This window comes from Heterodontus francisci, chromosome 9 (assembly GCF_036365525.1).
Source record: "Heterodontus francisci isolate sHetFra1 chromosome 9, sHetFra1.hap1, whole genome shotgun sequence".
Lineage (NCBI taxonomy): Eukaryota > Metazoa > Chordata > Chondrichthyes > Heterodontiformes > Heterodontidae > Heterodontus > Heterodontus francisci.
In genome coordinates this window covers 32,073,839-32,089,588 of record NC_090379.1, presented here as the reverse complement: position 1 = coordinate 32,089,588, position 15,750 = coordinate 32,073,839, and the positions used below count along the sequence as shown (strand labels likewise).

Here is a 15,750-nt window from a genome sequence, read left to right as displayed (position 1 = left end):
CTTCTCTTAGCAACCTAGGATACATTTCATCCAGACCTGGTGATTTATCTACTTTCAAAGAAATTAAATCCTTTACAATTTCCTCTATCACTATGTTTATCGCATCCAATATTTCACAGTCCTCCTCCTTGACTATAATTTCTGCATTGTCCTCCTCTTCTGTGAAGATAGACGCAAAATATTAATACAGAACCAGGTCCATGTCTTCCGCCTCCAAACATGGGTTACCCTTTTGGATTCTAATAGGTCCAACTCTTTTTTTCCTTAGTTATCTTCTTGCTCTTTAGGTATTTATAAAACATTTTGTACTTCTCTTGATTTTACTTACCAATATTTTTCATGCCCTCGCTTTGCTTTCCTGATTTCCTTTTTAAGTTCACCTCTCCACTTTCTATACTCATCTAGACTTTTTGCTGTCTTGAGCTTCAGGTATCTGACACAAGCTTTCCTTTTTTTTGCCTTATCCTGCCCAGTATGCTCATCACCCAAAATCAGTTTCGCTGGGCTGGCGATGTCACTCGGGTGCCTGACAACAAGCTCCCAAAGTAATTGCTCTTCTCTGAGCTTCACCAAGGCAAAAGACTCCCAGGAGGGCAGAGGAAACACCATAGGGACATTCTCCATCCCTGAAGAAATCCAACATATCAACTCGACGGGAGTCCCTGTCCCTCAATTGCTCAAAGTGGAGAGGAAACATTCGGGCAGGTACCAAGCATCTCGTGCAATTTCGATGGGAGCCATTTACGGCGTCCCAGTAAAGATTTCCTCAACAATTGCTCCGGCACTTAATTCCCAGGCTACTGTTGTTACATATTGGAGAGTAGGCCCTCTTAACACAGTAATTAAGGGCTATATTTTGCTTTGTTTGAAATAAATGGGATAAATGGCTATTTTTAATCCCAATTAATGACCAGCTAACTATTCATGGGAATGTGCAGTTTATAGCTTTAGCTTTCTGAGAATGGGATTTTGCTAGTATGAGTAAAAAAAAATCCATCAGTCAGGACAAATTTACCATAAGGATCATCTAAGACTTCTCAAGCCATTTACCTGATTGACTGTCAAAAGGTTTGTTAACTCAGCTGTGGAATGCACAATATTTGTGTGAAACAAAATGCGCCTTTCACCAACCAGACCGAGAACGCACCGATAATCAATTAAACAGAGAAAGATTTTCAGTAGGGGATCATGGCTCTCAACTATACAAGGAGGCAACCGAGAAGAAGGAATTCATAGACATCCACTCTTCTATGCTTAGGTTAGGAAATGCCCTCTGGCAGTGGTATGGAGTAGCCAGTTGGCATCACTTATACTAGCATCACTTTTGCACCATCATATAGTTTGCACAAATGACACTAAGTACTGCTTGTAACAGCAGTGGGGGTAATGTAAATACAGTGGCTTCAAGAGCAGGACAGAGGCTGGGAATTCTGCAGTGAGTAACTCACCTCCTGACTCCCCAAAGCCTCTTTCCCCCATCTACAAGGCACAAGTCAGGAGTGTGATGGAATGCTCTCCACTTGCCTGGATGGGTGCAGCTCCAAATACACTCAAGAAGCTCGACACCATCCAGGACGAAGCAGCCTGCTTGATTGGCACCCCAGCCACCACCTTCAACATTCCTTCTCTCCACCACCGACGCACAATGGCTGCAGTGTGCATCATCTACAAGATGCACTGCAGCAACTCATCAAGGCTCTTTCGACAGCACCTTCCAAACCCGTGACCTCTAACATCTAGAAGGACAAGGACAGCAGATGCATGGGAACGCCATGACCTGCAAGTTCCCCTCCAAGCCACATACCATCCTGACTTGGAACTATATTGCTGTTCCTTCGCTGTCGCTGGGTCAAAATCCTGGAACTCCCTTCCTAACAGCACTGTGGGTGTACCTACACCACATGGACTGCAGCCGTTCAAGAGGGCACCTTCTCAAGTGCAATTAGGGATGGGTAATAAATGCTGGCCTAGCCAGCGACACCCACATCTCATGAAAAATTAAAAAAAAGTTGACTTTGAACAATAGTGTAAAACTGGTGAGTCGGTGGTCTGCTTTACACATCTCTCCCAATTAGTTCCATTGCCTCCCTATCACCCATTTTACACCATCACTCAAATCTATTGCAGTGAGCCCAGCAAAGGTGACTCCCACCTGAGGCAAATCCATCATGGTTAATGGCCTTTCTATATCTCAGCCAGCTCACTAGTTGGCTATGCTGCCACCTACTGGTGCTACTTCATCAAAGTTCAGCAGACACATGGGAAGTACACCAGCAAAGCACATGGACCACCTAAATCACAAGCACTGACAAACTTTTAAATCGCTATCAGCATATCTTGCATTGTGCAGAAAAGATAACGTCAATACCTAGAAGGAAAAGAAAGTGGCTTTTATAAATTTACGTCTTCAGTTAGATACTTTCTTGGGTTCAGTGGCATCAGTCACTCCCACAACCTCATCTCCAGTCCCTCATATACTGGAGTTTACTGCTCAATATCTACTTCCACAATAGCTTAATCCAGGGCAATAATAATGGGCTCCCTTGACATGCAAACTGTATATTGTGTCCTTTGCATGTGTCTCTGTGTGTACTTCTCTAATCTTACAGTAGGTTGACGGTTTAAACTTCAGTGAGATGAGGCCAGAACAAATAATTAGGCGTTTTTATACAACAACAGTTACATTCAGACACACTCCATGTCAATCTGTATAATTTATCTTTGTGTAATGGTACAACTTGGTGAACTTCCCTATGTCAGTGTGTCATTTTCCTGGGCCAACAAAATAACTTGTCTCCTGCATCCTAACTTCCTGAATCTGGGAGAAAGCTTGTCTGCTTTCTGTTTAAAAACCTGAGTGTCAGTGAATGTTTTCTGTCTCTATTATACCTCCGTGTTCACAAACAGATCACCTCTGTTGGGTGGCTGGGATCAAGGATTTCTTAAAACAATGGATGTGAGGTGTTTAGTAACTAATGAAAGATTAATGACAGGACTAGGCACCAACATGTTGCACCATGGACATTTGACAAAATTATTGACTCAGCCACAACATGGGGACAATTAATCTGTATATAAAGTGTATATCCAATCTAATGCCGTCCAATTTAAAACCCATTTCTCCCTATAAATAGTTAAGCATACAAATATCAATGGAGAGCTGCACAACTGTAATAGCTATTTCTTTTGGGCCTCCTTATCTCGAGAGACAATGGATATGCGCCTGGAGGTGGTCAGTGGTTTGTGAAGCAGCGCCTGGAGTGGCTATAAAGGCCAATTCTAGAGTGACAGGCTCTTCCACAGGTGCTGCAGAGAAATTTGTTTGTCGGGGCTGTTGCACAGTTGGCTCTCCCCTTGCGCCACTGTCTTTTTTCCTGCCAACTACGAAGTCTCTTCGACTCGCCACATTTTAGCCTTGTCTTTATGGCTGCCCGCCAGCTCTGGCGAACGTTAGCAAGCAAAATAGTATGCAATGCCAATGCAAATTACTTTTGCAATTACTTTTGCTGCTAGGTTATTTTAAAACACAAGGTTACAGACTTGAAGCAGGGTTGTCCAACCTTTTTGTGTGGGGGGCCGCATTACAATTTTTGTCTTACATAGAGGGCTAGTGAGACATTTTCGAAAAGATAAAGGCATTAAAAATGTATCTCACTATTAATCAAAACAACATTAAAGGTGCATTTTTGTGAAGAAGCTTTAAATGAGTAGACTAATTTATTGACTTACTTTCTGGTCACTATGTTGGACACTGATTTAGTGAGACACCTGGCTTTTTCTGCTTGCACAAGGAGTCAATGTTTGCCTGGACACTTCTTGTAGCAATGCGAGGTATTCCGGATAGATATCCATTGTCAGGAATGGTCTTGATCGCGCTCTCTCCCACTTCTCTCTCTCTGTCTGTTTGTCTGTCTGGCTTTCTCTCTGTCAGTCTCTCCACCTCCCTCTGTGTGGCGTTCGCCTCCCCCCCCCCTGCTTTTTGTGTTGTCCACCCACTCTCTGTGTCATCCCCCCAACCTCACTCTCTGCCCCCCACATTGTCGCCCCCCCCACTTTGTCGCCCCCCCACTTTGTCGCCCCCCCACTTTGTCGCCCCCCCACTTTGTCGCCCCCCCACTTTGTCGCCCCCCCCACTTTGTCGCCCCCCCCACTTTGTCGCCCCCCCCACTTTGTCGCCCCCCCCACTTTGTCGCCCCCCCCCACTTTGTCCCCCCCCCCACTTTGTCGCCCCCCCACTTTGTCGCCCCCCCACTTTGTCGCCCCCCCACTTTGTCGCCCCCCCACTTTGTCGCCCCCCCCACTTTGTCGCCCCCCCCACTTTGTCGCCCCCCCCACTTTGTCGCCCCCCCCACTTTGTCGCCCCCCCCCACTTTGTCGCCCCCCCCCACTTTGTCGCCCCCCCCCACTTTGTCGCCCCCCCCACTTTGTCGCCCCCCCCACTTTGTCGCCCCCCCCACTTTGTCGCCCCCCCCCCACTTTGTCGCCCCCGCCCCACTTTGTCGCCCCCCCCCCACTTTGTCGCCCCCCCCCACTTTGTCGCCCCCCCCCCACTTTGTCGCCCCCCCCCCACTTTGTCGCCCCCCCCCCCACTTTGTCGCCCCCCCCCCCACTTTGTCGCCCCCCCCCCACTTTGTCGCCCCCCCCCCCACTTTGTCACCCCCCCCCCACTTTGTCACCCCCCCCCACTTTGTCACCCCCCCCCACTTTGTCACCCCCCCCCCACTTTGTCGCCCCCCCCCACTTTGTCGCCCCCCCCCACTTTGTCGCCCCCCCCCACTTTGTCGCCCCCCCCCACTTTGTCGCCCCCCCCACTTTGTCGCCCCCCCCCCACTTTGTCGCCCCCCCCCCACTTTGTCGCCCCCCCCACTTTGTCGCCCCCCCCCCACTTTGTCGCCCCCCCCCCACTTTGTCGCCCCCCCCCCACTTTGTCGCCCCCCCCCACTTTGTCGCCCCCCCCCACTTTGTCGCCCCCCCCACTTTGTCGCCCCCCCCCCACTTTGTCGCCCCCCCCCCACTTTGTCGCCCCCCCCCACTTTGTCGCCCCCCCCCACTTTGTCGCCCCCCCCCACTTTGTCGCCCCCCCCACTTTGTCGCCCCCCCCCACTTTGTCGCCCCCCCCCACTTTGTCGCCCCCCCCACTTTGTCGCCCCTCCCCACTTTGTCGCCCCTCCCCACTTTGTCGCCCCCCCCCACTTTGTCGCCCCCCCCCCACTTTGTCGCCCCCCCCACTTTGTCGCCGCCCCCCCCACTTTGTCGCCGCCCCCCCCACTTTGTCGCCGCCCCCCCCACTTTGTCGCCCCCCCCCACTTTGTCGCCCCCCCCCACTTTGTCGCCCCCCCCCCTTTGTCGGCCCTCTCTCTCTGTCCCTTCTCCCTTTGTCTCTCTCTCCCCATTCTCTCCTCTCCCGGTCCCTCTCCTCTCCCCGTCCCTCTCCTCTCCCCTCCCCGTCCCTCTCCTCTCCCCTCCCCGTCCCTCTCCTCTCCCCTCCCCGTCCCTCTCCTCTCCCCTCCCCGTCCCTCTCCTCTCCCCTCCCCACTCTCTCCTCTCCAGTTGCTAATGTGAAAGATTTAGTGCAAATATAACCAGTTTCCCCAGCAAGCAGAGGCAAATATACCCACACTTTGGATCTCCCTTTTCAATTTGACTGCAGTGTTTATCATTTATGGTTTTTACCAACAATTTTCAGTGTTTTTAGCTTTATTTGTTTAAATTTGTTTAAATCCCCTTTAAATGTTCTGTCGCCACCCCTCTCAAAAACCCAATGCTTGACCCAACCGTCCTTGCAAACTACCACGCCATCTCCAACCTCCCTTTCCTGTCCAAAGTTCTTGAATGTGTTTTTGTCTCCCAAATCCATTCCCATCTTTCCCGGAACTCCAAGTTTGAATCCCTCCAATCAAGTTTTGGCCCTGCCACAGTGCCAAAATGGCTCTTATCAAAGTCACAAATGACTTTGACTATGACAAAGGTAAACTATCCCTCCTCATCCTTCTCAACCTGTCTGCAGCCTTTGATAGGGTTGACCATACGGCTCTCCTCCAATGCTGTCCAGCTGGGTGGGACTATTCTCGTCTGGTTCCATTCTTGTGTATCTAATCATAGCCAGAGTATCACTTGAAATGGCTTCTCTACCTGCTCCCACGTGGTTACCCCTGTTCCCCAAGGATCTACCCTTGGTCGACATTCTTTCTCATCTGCAAGCTGCCCCTCGGTGACATCATTCAAAAGCACAATGTTAATTTTCACATGTACACTTAGTACATTCTCAACCTCAATACTACCTCTCTCGACTCCTCCACTGTTGCAAAATTATCAGACTGTTTATCCAACATCTGGTACTGGATGAGCAGAAATTTCGTCCAATTAAATATTGGGAAGACTAACGCCGTTGTTCCCAGCTTCAAACTCCGTTCTTTAGCTAACAACTCCATCCCTCTCCTTGGCAACAGTCTGGGACTAAACCAAACTGTTTGCAATCTTGGTGTCGTATTTGACCCCGAGGTGAGCTTCCAACCCATATTTGCGCCATCACTAGGACTGCATATTTCCACCTTCCTAACATTGCCCGACTTTGCCCCCGTGTCAGCTCATCTTCTGCTGAAACTCTCATTCATGCCTTTGTTATTTCTAGACTTGACTATTGCAATGCACTCCTGGCTGGTCTCCCACATTGTACCCTTTGTAAACTTGAGGTCAGCCAAAACTCTGCTGTCTGCGTTTTATCTGGTACCAAGTCCTGTTCCCCTATCACCCCTGTGTGTGCTGACCTGCATTGGCTCCCTTTCAAGTAACGTTTTGATTTTAAAATTCTCATCCTTGTTTTAAATCCCTCCATGGCCTCACCCCTCCCTATATCTATAATCTCTTCCAGCCCCACAACCCTCCGAGATATCTGCACTCATCTAATTCTGGCCTCTTGAGCATTCCTGATTTTAATCGCTCCACCTTTGGTGGCCGTGCCTTTAGTTGCCTAGGCCCTAAGCTTTGGAATTCTCTCCCTCCACCTCTCTAACTCGCTTTCCTCCTTTAAGACTCTCCTTAAAATCTAGCTCTTTGACCAAGCTTTTAGTCATCTGATCTAATATTTCCTTATTTGGCTCAGTGCCATATTTTGTTTTATAATGCTACTGTGAAGCATCTTGGGCCATTTTATTAGGTTAAGGACGCTATATAAATTCAAGTTGTTTTTGTTAAAGCAGCAGCCATTACAAAGAAACGGTCTATTTGTGCTGTTTTCATATATTACATCCCTTTTTACTCCCTAACACATTTTTGTTAACCTATTCAAACAGAGCGAGATATAATGTCATGTTCTTCCTGGCCTGCACTCGGACATCTTTTTTCTGATCTCCTGGTTTATATTACAGAGACAATTGAATACAGTCTATTTTTAGATCAGTTGCTTAATTCAAATTATTGGATTGCTTAATTCAAATTATTGGATGATTTTGATTGAATTCTATTCTTTTGGTAAACTTTCTATAGCAGGTTTTTTTTTCAATTGAATAGTCACTTTTTTAACCATCTACAGGCACCAGAAACTACAGAGAAAGGTGTCAAAATACAAAGTGTATGAAGATTACCTCCTGGAGGTCATTGATAATTTGCCTGAAAGTAAGTACAGCGTTTATAGTTAGAAAATTGGAAATTTTTATTCTTGTATAAACTTAAATGAAATGTTCACTTTTTGAATGAGAAGGAAAGGCAAGGAGAAATTCCTCCTGTACAAATTACTACCCCAACCTGTTTTTTAAAAAAACACACTCCTTTATATGTCTTCACTTTAATTGCGTGTTTTCAGCTTCATGGAAATCTGCCATTACATGCATTTGCTATCTTTGGTGTGAAGATGGACAGTAAATTCTCTCACACTGAGCTCAGTTCCTGTCTTCCTCCAGTTAATAATAAAACAAAGGTGGTTAGATTGCTTTCTGTCACTGCTTCTGTTTCTTTTGAGTTTTTTTCCCTACATGCCTATATGTGCATACCCTTTAAGACCCTTATTCTAAGCTACAATGAACTGAAAACCAGTAGCTCTGAAGGGGTTCTATCGGCCTCCTGCAGTAACTTTGCTGAGAGACCAGAAGACTACCCAGGGAAACAACATAAATGTTTTGAAAAAGAAAATTTTCAAAATTACATATCTTAAAAGGCCACCTGCCAGAAGCTGATTGTCATCTTTAACATTGAGAAATGCGGTTTTAAGGCATTGCATTTAAATGATTAGAAGGAACCGACAGCAAGTGATTGCCTGAATGCAATTTCATTCTTTTATGGACATATAATAGTTATTATAACAGTTTGTTGCTTGTTATAAGTAGCTATGAACAATTGCAATTCTTGCTTTGATCTTGTTATATCTTCCAGACTACTTGGAGTATGGTGCAGAATCTCTGGTGATGAGTATCATTCGAAAGCATGAAACCCTTGGAGCCACCAATGAGAATTTGATAAATAATCTGAGCAGATTGTCAGATGAGATGGAACAGCGCCAGCACAACTTGGAAAGTCTGCGTCAAGAATATGATACCACAAAACTTGTATGGGTTTTATTAACTGTTGTATGGGTTGCCAAAACTATTTTATCAATCTGTTTACAGGAAATTTTCGGGCACATGGAGATAAAGAGAGACCAAAAATATGTTTATGCATTCTATCAATCCAATGATGCCATATTACTAACTTTGTTTAATAGATGGAAAAGCTAAGTAGGTCATTTAGTATCTGAAAGAAAAAAAAGCTAATGTTTGGCTTGGAAGGGTCTCACCAGAAATGAAACTGTCTTTTTCCTTTAGATGCTTACTGATCTGTGCATTTTCAGGTTTTTATTTCAGATTTTCAGCATTTACATTTTTAAAATCTTCTTGTTTGACATTTATGACTTAAAATGAGACATGTCAAAACTAGAGTATTGAATTTAAAGAAAGCTAATTGCATAGGTAAGAGGTAGATTGTGAAATTGGATTCTGTAGATAAGCAATGGTGAATATTTAAAGAAATATTTCAGACTTCTCAACAAATCCACATTCTATTGAGAATAAAATCTCCACAGGAAAAGTGGTCCATGCATGGATAACTGAAGTGATTAAGGATAGTGTTAAAAGAAGATGCTTATAATATTGCGAACAGTAGAGTAAGCCTGAAGATTGGGAGAGTTTTAGATACCAGCAAAGGATGAACAAAAAATTGATAGAGGGGAAAAAATAGAATATGAGAGTAAACTAGCCAGACACATAAGAGATTGTAGGAGCTTCTACAAGTATGTAAAAAAGAAGAGATAGTGAAAGTAAACATTGGGTCCCTTAGAGGCTGAGACAGAAGAAATTATAGCGAGGAATGAGAAAATGGCAGAGACGTTAAAAAGAATTTTATCAAGTCTTCACAGCAGAAAACAGGAAAAAAAATACCAGAAATAGTAGGGTACCAAGGATCTAATGAGAGTGAGGAACTTAAAGAAATTAATATTAGTAAAAAAAAAGTACTGGAGAAATTAATGGGATAAAAGTCAACAAATCCCCTGAACCTGACGGTCTAAATCTTAGGGTTCAAAAAGAGGTGGCTGGAGAGATAGTGGATACACTGCTTGTGATCTTCCAAAATTCGCTAAATTTCGGAATGGTTCCAGTAGATTGAAAACTAGCAAATGCTACACAGATATTCAAGAAAGGAGGGAGAGAGAAAACAGGGAACTACAAGCCAGTTAGCCTGACATCAGTTGCTGGGAAAATGCTAGAATCCATTACTAAGGAAGTGGTAACAGGGCGCTTAGAAAAGCACAGTAAGATCAGGCAGAGTCAACATGATTTTCTGAAAATGAAATAATGTTAGAGTTAGAGCTTTTTGAGGATATAACTAGCGGGGTGGATAAAGGGGAACGAGTGGATGTATTTTGAATTTTCAAAAGGCATTCGATAAGGTGCCACATGAAAGATATGGGGTAATACATTAGCATGGACGGAGGATTGGTTAAAGGACAGAAACCTGAGAGTACGAATAAACGGGTCATTTTCATGTTGTGAGGCTGTTACTAGTGTGCCACAGGAACACTGCTGTGGCCTCGGCTATTTACAATCTATATTAATGACTTAGATGAAGGGATCAAGTGTAATGTATCCAAATTTGCTGATTTGGTGGGAAAGTAAGTTATGAAGAGAAAACAAAGGGGGGAATTTTAAACTGCAAGGTTGAGGGGTGGGCGGGGGGGGGGGTGTTGCTGGCTGTCAGTGCATGTGGAGGGGAAGTTAAAACTACAAAAATGCCAGCATGATCCTACTCTACTGGCTGGCATCCTTCCATCTACGAAAGATGATGGACATGCAGCAAACAATCCATTTAGGTAGGGTTTCTCTTGGTGCATCTTTGCTGATGGCTGTGAAGGCCAATGCCAAGCCGAAAGGTTACCTTTCTTTGTTTGCTGCGTAGCCTAGGCATTGTTTTTAGGAGGTGCAGACTTGCCTAGCATCTGCACCCCCCTCTCAACCTTGTAGGCTGGCGTCCAGAAGAAAGGCGAATGCCTATACATCTGGGGCCTATTCGGTTGCAGGAGTTACCAGAGGTGTTAACCTGAGGGCAACAACAACTGCCTAATGGGACTCCACTACTGATTTTGTCACGTTTATTCCCTTAGCTCTTGATATTGTTGTTGTTAATGTTGAAGGCACCAACCAGCAATGTGGAGCCTACTGACTTCCATATATTTAACTGGTGCGTGTTTCAAGGAATGCGAGAATCTCCTGTGGAACAGGCAGGTCGGCAATTGTCATATGCAAAGTGGCAATTGATTGAAGATTTAACACTGCATTCTGACTTTAAATGCCAGTGCCTAGGTTTCCAGAGGCTCAGCATCTTTGTTCAGGTGAGCAGAGCTTGGAGAGTCTTGTGCCCTCCAACGGGGGCTTCCCAATGCTGCCCTGGTCTCCAACACCTTCTCCTGCTCATTTGTGATGTGTAGCTCACCATGTGACAACATATCTACCTGCTTTCAGACTCTGCTGAGTTGTGTGTATCTGAACGGGTGGAAGGTGCGCATGATTCGTGCTTCCTCGGACTGTGCGACCTTCACTGAGGACTGCTTGGCCTCCTCCCACACCAGTTTCTGAATGACCGTTGCAGGATCTGCGGGAGATGAAAGACATGAATTAAACAAGAGGAAACTGTTCAAAGTCGTCATTGTGCAGATGATGGTATTTCAGTTACTGGTGACGTCAGTTCAGCATGACTGAGTACTGTGTGCTATGTGGCTGTGTGCTATCTAATTCTGTCACCAAGTATCTAGGAGACCCCTATCTCTCTATCTCCAAAGGCCATGCACTCTGCTACTTTGCTGATCTCCATCGCCTCCTCCTTTGCACTGGTCAGGGTGGCTAGTACCGGAGGGCCACCTCCAGTTCTTTGCTTCTCCCTGGAGCTCTGTGCTCTCTTCTGCAAGGAGAGAAAGCAGAGAGTTAGGAGTGTGAGAAATGGGATGGAATGATAATATTTGTGGAGGGTGACTGTGAGGGATGGGTGTGAAATGGCAATAAGATGAAGGTGAGTGTCAGTGATGGCTGCTCAGATGGGGACGTGAAGAGGTGCCTCAAGAGAGAGGAATGGATGGAGCTGCCCTTTCAGTGCTGCATCCATGTGCGAGATACCACACCTCCTGAGCCACCTCCAGGCACACCTGTTTGGCTTCCGAGGCTAGCCTCTTTCTCCTGTCTGTTGGAAAGAGTGTTTTTCTGTTACTCCTTACATTCCACAGCATAGCCTCCAGGGATGTCTTAGAAAACTGGGGAGGCAGCCTTCCCACATGGTGATTCCATCATTGCACTTGCACCGTCTGTCCTGACAGTTCTATGATGAATCCATGCTGAAGCTTGCCAGGATCCCTTTAAATAGAGAGCCTTTAACTTTCTGGTCCGGACTTTGATCACGCCCGCCTGCTCCATTAATCGACAAGTGAGATGCTGATGCTGATGCTGTGGATGAGTTAAAAAGCCACAGCAAAGCCTGATCCAGTAACTTTTCTCAAATTTCTGACTCACTGCCAGCCTCCCCTGATGCAAGTGCGTCCAAACATTAAATTATCATAGGATCAAAAGAAATAGGAGCAGGAGTAGGCCATTCGGCCCATTGAGCCTGCTCTGCCATTCAAACAAATCATGGCTAATCATCTACCTCTTTTTTCCATTTTCCCCCACTATCCCCATATCCCTTGATGTCATTAGTATTCAGAAATCTATCGATTTCTGTCTCGAACATGCTCAATGATTGAGCTTCCACAGTCCTCTGGGGTAGAGAATTCCACAGATTCATCACCCTCTGAGTAAAGAAATTCCTCCTCATCTCAGTCTTAAATGGCCTGCACCTTATTCTGAGACTGTGTCCCCTGGTTCTAGGCTCACCAGCCAGAGGAAACATCCCATCCACATCTATCCTGTCACACCCTGTAAGAATTTTGTAAGTTTCAATGAGATCACCTCTCATTCTTCGAAACTCTAGAGAGTACAGGCCCAGTTTCTGCAATCTCTCCTCATAAGACAATCCCACCATTCCAGGGATTAGTCTGGTGAACCTCCGTTGCACTCCCTCTATGGAAAATATATTCTTCCTTAGATAAGGAGATCAAAACTGTACACAATACTCCAGGTGCAGTCTCACTGAGGCTTTGCACAGTTGGAGCAAGACATCTTTACTCCTGTACTCAAATCCCCGTGCAATGAAGGACCAAAACCCCAGGCAATTGCAGCAAGACTTCCTTACTCTTATACTCTAAGTCCCTTGTAATAAAGGTCAAAATACCATTTGCCATCTTAATTGCTTGCTGCACCTGCATACTAGCTTTGAGTGACTCATGAACAAGGCCACCCAGGTCTCTTTGGACACCAACACTTCCCAACCTCTCACCATTTAAGAAGTACTCTGCCTTTCTGTTTTTTTCTACCAAAATGGATCACTTCACACTTATTCACATTATATTCCATCTGCCATGTTCTTGCCCATTTACTTAGCCTGTCCAAATCCCCTTGAAGCCTCCTTGCATCCTCCTCACAGCTTACATTCCCTCCTAGTTTTGTGTCATCAGCAAGTTTTGAAATATTATAATTGGTCCCCATATCCAAATCATTTATATAGATTGTGAACAGCAGGTAAAGCAAGCAATTAAGACGGCAAGTGGTATGTTGACCTTTATTACAAGGGAGTTGGAGTATAAGAGTAAGGAAGTCTTGCTGCAATTGCCCAGGGCTTTGGTGGGACCACACCTGGAGTACTATGTGCAGTTTTGGTCTCTGTACTTTAGGAAAGGTATACTTTCCTTAGATGGGGTGCAACGAAAGTTCACTAGATTGATTCCTGGGATGAGAGGATTGTCTTATGAGGAGACGTTGAGTAGAATGGGTCTATACTCTCTGGAGTTCAGAAGAATGAGAGGTAATCTCATTGAAATATAAGATTCTGTGAGGGTTTAAGACAGCAGATGCTGACAGGTTGTTTCCCCTGGTTGTAGAGTTTAGAACTAGGAGCCGTAGTCTCGGGATAAGTGATTGGCCATTTAGGACTGAGATAAGGAGAAATTTTTTTACTCAGAGGTTTGTGAATCTTTGGTATTCTGTACTCCATAGGGCTCTGAATGCCCAGTCGTTGAGTATATTCAAGGCTGATATTGAAAGATTTTTGGACTCTTATGGAATTAAGGGATATGGGGATCAGGCAGGAAAGTGAAATTGAGGTCGAAGGTCAGCCATGGTTTCATCTAAAAGCATAGGAGGCTCGAGGGGCTGTATGTCTACTCCTCCTCCGATTTCTTATGTCAGAAGAATGCCAAGCCACAGTGAGGTCTGTTGCTGCAGTCATTTGTTCAGTGGACTTTTTCTGTCCTTTTATTCATCTTTTCCACTATTGGCTCTATGTTTATCACCATTGTTCTCTGTCACCTTAATAACCCTCATAGTCTTTTTTTTAACCCAGTCTCCCTTGAGATCTTTCAGGTATATTTCCTCTCATTTTGTTAGATCACATGCTCTGTAATATCAGGCTTTCCCATGGTCTGTCTATGTTCTGCATTACTGTGCTCTCTTAGGTGGTCTGACTCGCTCTCGCTCTCTCTCTCTCGCTCTCTCTCTCTGTGCCAGTTGGTTATTTTTACATATCTCTACAAATATTTTGACCCCGGCATCTTGGTAAACATTCAATTCTGTATTAAAACAGAGCTGTTCAATTATTTTCACTATGGTAAATGAAAATATTCATTACAGTATTAGTTGTATGAGTCCCTTTGACTGGCTTAACATCTAAAAATCTTTGTTTTTAAATAGATGATGAATGGTCAACTTTCACAACTTCGAATGGAATGTGATGAAATAAAGGAGAGGAACAAACAGATGGAACTGAAACTAAATCTACACCGAGGCAATTTTATTCACCAGGTAAGTGAAAGGTAATTAAGGAGAAAATTAAAGAAATGGCAGTAACAAAGAAAGTACAAGAAATTTTACTCGTAACTATATGAGGCATTTGAATCACTTACTAAAGATGTGAAGTTATAAGTGGAAAAACAATTTTGTAGCTTAATTTTTAAACCAAGTTTAAAACCTGTGGTTTAACATTGGGTGGAGGATGTATCGTTTTATAACAACTGGACCATTATACTGTACAAAACACTGTGTACTATAATATAGTCCATCTCCCTGGCATGGTTTGCAGCCAAAAATATTAACAATTTTGACAACTTCCCTGATTCTGCTTCTTTAATGAATTCATTTTCTGTCACTCTCCATCCTTTCAGTATGATTCTTGTGCACTTTTCTTAATGTGATGCTTGTTTCATTCGGTCTGAGTTTTATTATTTGAATCTTACGCCATCGGTAAATGTGCTGTTTTGATATATTTTCAATGTCTCTGTGTGGGTTCCACATATGTTCTTCTATTGCCCCACCAAGAACAAATATGGAATATTGCAGGTGCATTCCCCATAATTAATTGACAGAAAATTTGAGGAAGCTGCGTGCGATTTGTTTATGATATCATGAACGTGCTATGCTGAATGATGAATTCAAAATCATCAGTTGAATACCTAAATTAAACTTTTAAAAAGAAATCTGGAAACCTAAAGTCAACTTTTAAAAATGCAAGCAGCTAAGATGGCCACTGCAATTTGCATTGAAACACCTCACATTCCAAGGGATTGAGGTGGAGATGCATATCTGAATGGCCCTCATCCAGAACAATGGCTTGAACATTGAATGAGCTAGCTGGTATCACCTTCATTAGCAAGACATTCAAAGGCATCTTGGAACATTAACACTAGTGAAGATGAACCTCAAGGAGTAAATATTTAAATAATAAGACCTGCGAGAGATTGGGATTCTTAGACTTGTATTCTCTTTTGCAATTTAATGAGATCCACTAGGACAATCATGTGACAGTCTCTCCATCTGTGTGAAAACTTGGAGTTCCTTTTGGATACATCAGACAAGCATCTGAGGTTTTAACCAGTGCAGGACCCTGGTCTTGCTCTCTCGCTCGCTCTCGCTCTCTCTCTCTCTCTCTAGGGAACACTAAGTTTCAAACCTTGCCTGCAGGCTGCAAAACATCCAAGTCTATCATTGCTGCAGACAGACACTCTAGGGTAAAAAACATCTACATCATAGTCTCCAAGAAAACCCTGAACCAGCTCGCCACCTCTACCAGCAGAAACTTCAGGACCACGATTTCAGCTGGAAGACAATTGAATTACCCCGACTCTACAGACTGTATATTGTTTTATTTATT

The 15,750-nt window shown here is 44.5% G+C and overlaps 1 protein-coding gene across 1 annotated transcript in view; it reads left to right on the top strand.

Annotated features, from left to right (window-relative positions):
* Positions 1-15,750, top strand: part of si:ch1073-416d2.4 (coiled-coil domain-containing protein 42 homolog) — a 56,939-nt gene that overhangs the window by 21,977 nt on the left and 19,212 nt on the right. Inside the window, exons 5-7 of the mRNA XM_068038265.1 lie at positions 7,532-7,614; positions 8,368-8,540; positions 14,295-14,405. Coding sequence (XP_067894366.1) covers positions 7,532-7,614; positions 8,368-8,540; positions 14,295-14,405 — 367 coding nt within the window. The remainder of the gene's footprint in view (positions 1-7,531; positions 7,615-8,367; positions 8,541-14,294; positions 14,406-15,750) is intronic.